Source organism: Plectropomus leopardus, chromosome 9, assembly GCF_026936395.1.
Source record: "Plectropomus leopardus strain MGB_pleo_1.0 chromosome 9, ASM2693639v1, whole genome shotgun sequence".
NCBI lineage: Eukaryota > Metazoa > Chordata > Actinopteri > Perciformes > Serranidae > Plectropomus > Plectropomus leopardus.
This window is the reverse complement of record NC_142184.1, coordinates 392,501-402,500: the sequence shown is the minus strand read 5'-3', so window position 1 is coordinate 402,500 and position 10,000 is coordinate 392,501. Positions and strand designations below refer to the sequence as shown.

The window sequence follows — 10,000 nt, the reverse complement described above, 5'->3', positions numbered from 1 at the left end:
ACAAACGTTTCTTCAACGTTCATTCATTTTAAACGCTTTTTTTTTAATGAATGTCAATAAAACTGCATTTTACATTTTTAACAGAAAAGTGTGAAGCTGCTGTTCAGACACACGACGGCGCCTCCTTTAAAGAAAGAGAAATCACTAAAACTATTTACACATTAAAAAATGCCAAAAGATTTTAAAAATCACCAAAGAGTCAAAATCATCAAATACTTTTACAGAAATAAAAACCGAAAATTAAAAAAAAACTTAAGAGTAAGAAAATCACCATACTTTTAAATATAACCAAAAATGTTTTTAAAAAAATCATAAATCACCAAACTTTTTAAAGAAAACAAATTTTCAACATTTTTAAAGAAAAAAATAGACAAAATTTTTTTAAAAAAGGAAAAAAACTAATTGACAGACATTATTATAAACTGGTGGCTCAGTGGACAGAGCAGCATGTGCACAGGCTGTGTCCTCGCCGCAGCGGCCGCAGGTTCAAGTCCGGTGTCGGTCCTTTGCTGCGTGCCCCCCCCCCTTTCACGCTCACACTGTCCTATCGATTAAAGACAATAAAAGCCCAAAAAAAAATCTTAAAGAAAAGAAATTATTTAAAACTCATCAAAAAAATTGAGTGGAAAAAAAATGGCAATTTGTTTGTCCTAAGAGGTCCGGGCTGACCCTGACCCTGACCCTGACCCTGACCCCCAATACCCTAAAACCCACAAAGAGCCCTGAGTGCCACTCTGCTAATTTTAGTGTCTGTGCTGAAATGAGCTGTGAGGAGTGTGAGACAGGAGCTCTGCAGCCCTCTGCTGGCTCAAACTCTCCTCCACTTTCGCCTCCTCGGCTGCTTCAAACCGTCACAAACTGTGTCAGAAAGTCAAACGTGGGATTTTCAGGAGAATCAGCTGATGGAAAGAAAAAAAACAACAAGAAACTGCTGCTGGAATTTTCTCCAGTTTTCCTTTTGCTTCAAGTTTCAGCCTCAAAAAAAGAGAAAATGAGAAACAGACCACAGAGGGGACAAGGAGGAGGGGAGCTGGTCCCGGATCAGATGTCTGGCTGGAGGAGGAGGAGGAGGAGGAGGAGGAGGAGGAGGAGGAGGAGGAGGAGGAGGAGTTGTGGTGTCGGTCTGCAGCTCAGATCAGATTTTCACACAAAAGACTGAAGCTGCCGAGAGACGACCGACCGACGACTGAGTTTGGACAAACTGAAGCTGGAGTGAGAGAATAAAACTGAAGAAGAGGAGGAGAAACTGAAGCAGAGGAGGAGAAACTGAAGCAGAGGAGGAGAAACTGAAGCAGAGGAGGAGAAACTGAAGAAGAGGAGGAGAAACTGAAGCAGAGGAGGAGAAACTGAAGAAGAGGAGGAGAAACTGAAGCAGAGGAGGAGAAAGTGGAGCAGCAGCTGGAGGAGGAATCAGGGGAAAGTTGGGAGCTGAGTCGGCACATTCTGGGCTCTTCAGGAGAAAGTTTGTCTGATCGAGTTGTTTTCGGTGAGATCTGACCTCTGATCAGTCTGAGCAGCAGGAAGCTGGAAGCTGCTGAGCAGCAGCTGATCTGAGGACAGTGTTTACAGTTAAATCTCATTATTGGATCCCTCAGATGGAACGAGGGAGCGTCTGAGGAGACGGACGAGGAGACAGACGAGGATACGGACGAGGAGACAGATGGAGAGGACTTGTAAGTTTCCCTGAAGAGTGAGAGACGGGGGAGCAGAGGGGAGGATGGGAGAGAGGGGGGAGGATGAAGCAGGAGCCGCTGACCTCCTCATGACTCCTGCTGAGACTCGATGTGATGGACTCTCCGAGGACTCGACTGTACAAACAGGAAGTGACTGATTTTCACATTAAAGGTCTGGTTCTAAAGCGTGTGGGTGAAACATGAACTGAGTCGGCATTCTGACCTCTGACCTGTGCTCAGGTGAGGATCGTCGTACCTGTGCAGGTGAGTCGTCATGCAGCTGAACCGACCTTGCAGCGCCCTGCTGGGCTTTGGCCTCCCGCCCCCTCCCCCGCCTCCCCCTCCCCCCTCCTTCTCCAGTCAGTTCAGCACCATGAGGTTCTCCTACCACCTCAACGCCGTGGCACCTCCGCCCCCCAGCAGTGCCACCTGCAGGACAGGTGAGTCACTGCACCTACAGACCAGCAGGTAGTCTTCATCCTCACAGCCGCAGGAAGTCACGTGAACTCAATGTGGACACGTCATGTGTACGGTTGTGGGTAGAGTAGGGGGTACGGTTGTGGGTAGAGTAGGGGGTACGGTTGTGGGTAGAGTAGGGGGTACGGTTGTGGGTAGAGTAGGGGGTACGGTTGTGGGTAGAGTAGAGAATGCAGTTGTGGGTAGAGTACGGTTGTGGGTAGAGTAGGGGGTACGGTTGTGGGTAGAGTAGGGGGTACGGTTGTGGGTAGAGTAGGGGGTACGGTTGTGGGTAGAGTGCATATGTGATCTGTTTTTTATTTTTATCTTTTTTTCAAAAGAAAAGCTGAAAAACCTACCACGTCTAGCTTTGTTCGAAACTCACTCACTCTGTGTTGTGTTTATTAAACAGTGAACTATATCAGAAATAACAAAACGAGATTTCGGACACTAAGCTGGAATTTTCTTCCTCCTGAAGTACATGACCACATTGCATTGTGGTACACGGGAGTAAAATGGAGGGTACGTTGTCTGTACACTCAGATTTGCTGTGCATTGTGGGTATTTTATAGCGCACTGTAGTGGGTGAAATTAACCGCTGAGAATTCAAACATGAAATGGTGAACGTACTTTAAAGTTCACTGTTTCTGTGGTGGGAAACCGTTTCCAGCACAGCTTTTGTGGTTTACTTGGAGGATCTGGCCTATAAATTCTCTGAACTGGATTTACAGTCTTTTCTCTCGAGCCAATAAATGTTCTATTTTTCTGCTACTTTACTGTGATCGGGTTGTAAATAGTGTCCTGGTTTTTCTAGAGGTGCTGTTATGGTGTCGGCAGGCAGGTGAGAGGAGTCTGACTGCAGATTTAATATTCTTCTATGGGAAAAACAAAGTGGCGTCTGATTTTTGGATGTTATTTTATCTTTGTATCAGGAAGAAGACAGTGAGTCCACCGGCAGGACAAACGATTTGTGTTTGTACTGAATGTGAGATTTTCACATCTGAAGGAATAAAAGAAGAAATGGACTTTAGTTGAACTGTCAGATTTAAATTTGGGACTCGGTTCAGTGTTTGAATATTGGTTTTTGTGAGCGAGCGAGGCCGGAAACCACAGACAACGTGGCAGAGAGAGAGAGGGTCAGATTTTCTACAAGAGTTCACTTTCACATCATAATAACAGCAGTTACAGACATGACGGAGTTTATGTTCAGGATTCTCTGCTCACAGTTTGGTTTCTGTCCGTTACATGTGCAGGGATTTTATTCTGAAAGGTCTGATAGGTGACAGGAAGCTTGAACGTGTGTTCCCTCCGTTTATCTTCTGCGTCCCGATAGCTCCAGAAATGTGATGAAAGTAGTCGAGTTTTTAGTGTCTCAATTTTCCTGGTGTCGAGTTTCTGCTGTTGTTCATAAGTTTCTACTGTTTCTAGCGTTTCTACTGTTGCTTCTGTTGCTTCTAGAGTTTCTACCATTTCTAGAGTTTCTACTGTTGACTTTAGACTTTTTACGGTTGTTTCTTTGGTATCTGCTGCTGTTCCAGAGTTTCTAATGTGGCCTCTGGAGTTTTGCTGTTTCTAGAGTTTCTACTGTTGAGTCTAGAGCTGTTACTGTTGTTCCTAGACTTTTTACGGTTGTTTCTTGGGTTTCTGCTGTTGTTTCCAGGGTTTCTACTGTTTCTAAAGTTTCTACTGTTGCGTCTAGAGTTTCTACTGTTTCCAGGGTTTCTACTGCTGTGTTGAGATTTTCTACTATGGCTTCTGGAGTTTCTACTATTGAGTCCAGGGCTGTTCATTTTGTTGCTAGAGTTTTTACTGTTGTTTCTAGAGCATATTCTACTGCATCTAGAGCTTCTGCTGTTGAGTCAAGAGCTGTTTCTGTTGTTTCTAGACTTTCTACATTTTTTCCTTGGGTTTCTGCTGTGGTTTTTAGAGCTTCTCCTGTTATTTCTAGCATATCTACTGTTGTGTTGATTGTCGTTTGTACCAGAGTTTCTAGAGTTTTCATTGTTGTTTCTGGAGTTTCTACTGTTGTTTCTGGAGTTTCTACTGTTGTTTCTGGAGTTTCTACTGTTGTTTCTGGAGTGCTTGTTGTTGTTTCGAGAGCTGTTGTACGTCTGACCTCTGAAAGGGCTGATTAGTGGAAGTTTGAGTGTCGTGTTGTCTCTGTTGACCTGCTGCGTCTGAATATATCTAGAGCTTCAGTGGTGGAGTATTTGAAGTATTCTGGTGTGGTGATCAGTGTGTTGATACGTGTGATACGTGTGTTTTTATCACAGTAAATAAACACAAATCTGTCAGCTGTGCAGTTGTTTTTTGATTTTTTTTGATACATGATGTCTCGGTGTGTTGTGTGAAGACCTGGAGGACTGACTGGAGTTTCTGCTGTCAGCTGAGGTTATCGATGGCGGTGTGGTGAATCGATGTTCTGTAGTTTTTGAGGTTTTGCAGTTTTTGATGCTTTACATGTGAAGGTTCAGGATGGAAAACACTGAAGTGGTCTCAGTGTCCAGCAGACCCCCCCCCCCTCATCCCAGCATGCCGAGCATGTAGATATGAATGAAGAGCCGAAGGTTAAAAATAGACACGTGATTCAGCTGCTGAACAGGAAACATAAATTACTGTGTTACTGTGTGAACGGCTGCAGAGAGCGAGACCTCCCACTGACCCCGAACACACCACCAAGCCACAGTAGAAAATATTCTACCCGAGTTTCTACTGTGGGTTCTACTGCTGTTTCTTGAGTTTCTACTATTGTTTCCAGAGTGTCTACTGTTTCTAGAGCTTCTACTTTTGAGTCTAGTGTTTCTACGGGAGTTCACATTGTTTTTATTGTTAGTACTGTTTTTTCTAGGGTTTCTGCTGTTGTTTCTAATGTTGATTCCAGAATTTTACTGTTGAATCTATAGTTTCTATTGTTGTTTCTAAAATTTTGCACAGTTTTTTCCCCTTTTGTTTCTAGAGTTGTTAGAGTTGCTGCTCTTGCTTCTAAAGTTTCTTGTAGTACTCTCGAGCGTTCCTCGTATTATTTCCAGTTTCTTTTAGTTCCTTTTGTTGTTTCTGGAGTTCCTTCAGTGATTCCCGAGTTACTGCTGTTGTTTTCTGTGTTCGTTTCAGCTGCTGTTTTAAAGAACGTTCTAGTGTTACTTCTGTTTTTAGTGTTTCTGGTTTTATTGTTGCTTCTAAAGTTTCTTCTGTTGTTTCTTGTGTTTCAGTCCTTTTCTCCAGAGTCATTTCTAACGTTTAGAGCAGTTTCAGACAGGTATTGTTGATATCAGCAGCTCTACGTGGCCGTGGCGTGATGTCACAACGTATCAGACACATAAACACAACGTCGCTGGTTCGATTCCAGCGGAGACCTTCACTACATGTTTTACCAAACTGTTCACTTCCTGTCGTCTCAGATTTAAACCAGATGAACAGCTGAACTCTGTACAGAGACACATCAAGGACACACACACGCACGCACGCACGCACACGCACGCACGCACACACACACACACACACACACAGACACACACACACACACACAGACTCTCTCTCTCCCCATTCATAGATGTCCTGGGGGGATGGACGAGCGAGCTTGTCTCTCTTTGGGTCACTGGGTCGCTCACTGTTGCTGCGGGGGGAGGGGAGCTCTGTGTGTGTGTGTGTGTGTGTGTGTGTGTCTGTGTGTGTGTGTGTGTGTGTGTGTGTGTGTGTGTGTGAAGTCAGAGGTCAGAGGTCAGCCTGTAGTTTATCTCCTCCCCTGCCAGATGATAACAGGGTGTGTTTGTTTTTGCTTCACTGGGATGTGTGGAAGTGTTTGGGTGCGTTTGTTTTCGGACTCAGAGAGCTGAGGGGTGGAGTTGAACATGTTTTTGGCCTTAACTGAAAAATTCTTACAATAATTATAGCAGAATTTCCTAAACGTTAATAGCAGTGTAAAATTATGAAGTTCTGACAATAAATATCCAAGTATTTTTTCCTTTTAAATATTTTGTGATTTTTTTTTTTACAAAAATGTTTTGGTCTTCACCTCAGATTGCATGTTGTCTTTATATAATTCTGTCGTTTTTTTTCTTTAAAATTATTTTGTGATTTAAAAAATGGTGAATTCAATTTTTGTTTTTTCTATAAAAATCTCTGATGGTTTTTAAAGTAAACATGCCTTGTTTTCTTTAAAAAAAAAAAAAAAAAAAAGCCAAAATTCAACCATTTGCCACAGCCAGAAGTTTTCTGTCCATTCAAACTCAGTGCAGATGTGATTGGATCGGTGCTGTAGCTGCTTAGGAGGAGGAGGACAGTAGTTTGTGACAGCGCGTCATTGCATCTCGCTTGTTAAGGAGCAGAAATTATCGTGTTCACCCAGGTGTTGTGTTCCCCTCGATGCCGATCAGAGGCAGAGGCCACATAAACCCATGTCTGCTGTGGAGTCATGTGACCGGGGTGTGAATGCCGATTGTACGTGTTCTCATTGCATTAAAAAGATGTTCACAGTTTTTTTGTGCAGTTGAAATGAGGCTTAAGGCTCCAAAAGGTTCATTTGTATTTGCAGTATTTATCATTTATAGGTAGGGCTGGGCGATAAAACAATAATGATGTCAATCACAAAATAACTTTTTCTCGATTTAAATATGAGACGTAGTCAATAAAATGTCGACAGAACGTATTCCAGCCATGTTTTGACAGACAACACGAACAGCCAATGATAATAAGAATAGCGCCGCAGAGAACCAAATGCAGTGAAGGACTTTGACTGTCGAACAGCCGAGTGTTTGACAGCCACAGCATTTCATCATGGCGGATCAAACAGCTGATGGTCCGACAGCAGCGCAGTGAGACAGACAGACAGAGCGCAGCTTCTCCTCACAGCACCAAAGTGTCTGAAACAGACACATTTTCAGCCTTTCTCTAACTGTGAATGTTGGCAGCTATAGGAGAAGTAGGCCGACTCAAAAGTTTTTAATTCCTGAGTAAAATGATTAACAGCACAGAAGTTTGACAGAAGCTGAAGTCAGAGTCCTGCAGTCAGGAGAGGTTGGCCTATTATCAGCACAATGTGCTTAAATTTACCTGAAGTTTGTTTCAGATGGAGCTTTTCATTTTTATATAATGCTGGAAAGTTTAATCAATAATAGTAAATCATATGTTTATTACACTCCAACACACCATGGTCACACGACACTGTGTCAGTGAACTATGAGGGCAAAAAACAAACCACAGAAAAAAGAGCAAAAAGCAAAATAATGGTTCATTTTTACTAATTAATGGTGATATTGATTTTAGGTATGAGGCTCGGACCTTTGCTGGGAGGAAATTTTAGTACCTGGACCTCTGTGAGTTTTAGTAGAATAGGTCCTCCAGCTGGTGATGCTGCTCTACAGTATATTTGTCATGTTCGATGTCTGACAGAAAATAAATATTTAAACCAAAATGAACCTGATGATATCTTCATATCTCACTGAGGAGTCAAAGGAACCTTTAAGCTCGACAGAAATACTGATTTGATGGATATCGTGTAGACTTTTGTCCATATCGCCCAGCCCTATTTATAGTAATATATTAAAATACACTATTGATTTTTTCTGAATTTGTTTTATATATAATGTATCTATAAATATAAGGTTCATACAGTGTGTGTGTATGTGTGTGTGTGTGTGTGTGTGTATTTTAGTGTTGTGTGTGTGTGGGTATGTAGGTCACATGTGAGAGTATGAGATCATGTGATCACCTCTTCAGTTTGATCATTTTCACACTTTAACTGTCATCACTCCTCCACTCTCGCTAATCTGTTGCCATGGAAACCAAAATGGAGGAGACCCCCCCTCCCCTCTCTCTCTGTCTCCCTCTCTCTCTCTCTCTCTCTCTCTCTCTCTCTCTCTCTCTCTCTCTCTCTCGCGCTCTCTGCCGCCGCCCGCCGCTCTCACACCGGGCAGCCCTCTGGAGCAAACCGAGCGGATCTGACCGTCTCCTTCTCGGTGCAGAAGCGGCAGCAGCTGTCGGTGTGTCCGCCGGTCCGGTCGGTCGCTCGGTCGGTGTGTGTGTGTGTATGTGTGTGTGTGGGTCGGAGCCGTCCCGCTGCGGTGTGTGTGTGCGCGTGTGTGTGTGTGACCCGGTTTCTTCTCCGTGCTGTGGACCGGGAGAGCCGCTCTCTCTCTCTCCGCGCCAACAGACTCTTTGATGACCGGATTCGTGTTTTGCTGCGCGATGTACATGGACAGAAGCAGCCTGAGCAGAGGTGAGTCCCGCACCGAGGACACGTCTGCACCGAGGACACATCTGCACCGAGGACACATCTGCACCGTGCACCCACACATACCTGCTGCACGCGCACACAGCAGCGCGCGCCCCGCTGCAGCCTCGCGGCACCGCACCTTATTGTGACACATCTGTATTCATGTGTGTCCGCTGGAACATACATGTGGAGTCATAATACTCCTGATTGGGGGGGGGGGCGATACGCGCGCTCACACGTTGTGGTGCACGCGCACACACTGACCGACATCTCGCTGCAGTGAATGTAGGCTAGTATTGCTGCAGGATACTGCGTCTGCTGCTGCCGCCAGCTGAGAGGCTGCACATCACGTGACTGCGCTCATCAATATTATTAATGATCGATAACCTCAATTCATCAGAGTGTGTGTGTGTGTGTGTGTGTGTGTGTGTGGTGTGTGTGTGTGTGTGTGTTGATCCATTGATTAGTAATGTGGATGCTGATTGGATGTTGATGTGGATGAACAGCAGCTGTCTGTGCAGCTGTCTGTCTGTCTCACTGTCTCACTGTCTGTCTCACTGTCTCACTGTCTCTGTCTGTCTCACTGTCTCTCTGTCTGTCTCACTGTCTCACTGTCTCTGTCTGTCTCACTGTCTCTCTGTCTGTCTTGTTGTCTGTTTGTTTCTGCAGACAGACAGACAGACACACCCCCCACCCCGCCCCCCTCCACACACAGCAGAGTCTCCTCATGTTAACCCTGAAAATGCTGTTAATGATGGAGGTGAAATCTGCTGCTGCGTCTCTGACGGACTCTTTCTGACTCGTCTGCAGGACGCGTGTTGCTGTTGACCTTGTCTCCACCCGCAGACCTCGACTTAGACCATAGATCTGTCTTTCGTCTCCACCTGTAAACCTCACCGTCTCCCATAGACCTCATCTAGTCCAGACCTCCTTTCCACCTGTAGACATCGTCTCAAGCGTTAAACCTCACTTTTTCTCCAAGTATAGACCTCGTCTTCTTCTGTAGACCTCGTCTTCTTCTGTAGACCTCGTCTCCTTATGTAGACCTCGTCTCCTCCTGTAGACCTCGTCTCCTGTAGACCTCGTCTCCTCCTGTAGACCTCGTCTCCTCATGTAGACCTCGTCTCCTCCTGTAGACCTCGTTTCCTCCTGTAGACCTCGTCTCCTTCTGTAGACCTCGTCTCCTCCTGTAGCCCTCGTCTCCTTCCGTAGGCCTCGTCTCCTTCCGTAGGCCTCGTCTTCTTCCGTAGACCTCGTCTCCTCCTGTAGCCCTTGTCTCCTTCCGTAGGCCTCGTCTCCTTCCGTAGGCCTCGTCTCCTCCTGTAGACCTCGTCTCCTCCTGTAGACCTCGTCTCCTCCTGTAGACCTCGTCTCCTCCTGTAGACCTCGTCTCCTCCTGTAGACCTCGTCTCCTCCTGTAGACCTCGTCTCCTTCTGTAGACCTCGTCTCCTCCTGTAGCCCTCGTCTCCTTCCGTAGGCCTCGTCTCCTTCCGTAGGCCTCGTCTTCTTCTGTAGACCTCGTCTTCTTCTGTAGACCTCGTCTCCTTATGTAGACCTCGTCTCCTCCTGTAGACCTCGTCTCCTTATGTAGACCTCGTCTCCTCCTGTAGACCTCGTCTCCTCATGTAGACCTCGTCTCCTCCTGTAGACCTCGTCTCC

General features: G+C 45.4%; 2 protein-coding genes across 4 annotated transcripts in view; both read left to right on the top strand.

Annotated features, from left to right (window-relative positions):
* LOC121965745 (uncharacterized) overlaps nucleotides 1–10 on the top strand; it is a 7,502-nt gene extending 7,492 nt beyond the window's left edge. The window contains 1 exon segment of the mRNA XM_088081536.1: nucleotides 1–10. This exon segment is cut by the window's left edge and continues 47 nt beyond it. The gene's annotated coding sequence lies outside the window, so the exon portion shown is untranslated.
* Nucleotides 11–1,112: 1,102 nt separating this feature from the next.
* Nucleotides 1,113–10,000, top strand: part of fgd1 (FYVE, RhoGEF and PH domain containing 1) — a 29,785-nt gene continuing 20,897 nt past the window's right edge. The window contains exons 1-2 of one of the 3 annotated variants that reach the window (XM_088081532.1): nucleotides 1,113–1,486; nucleotides 1,596–2,113. In XM_088081532.1, coding sequence (XP_087937658.1) covers nucleotides 1,948–2,113 — 166 coding nt within the window. In that variant the 5' untranslated portion in view covers nucleotides 1,113–1,486; nucleotides 1,596–1,947. Of the gene's footprint in view, nucleotides 2,114–8,021; nucleotides 8,344–10,000 lie in introns of those variants that run through there. The other 2 variants (XM_088081530.1, XM_088081534.1) reach the window with 2 other exon arrangements.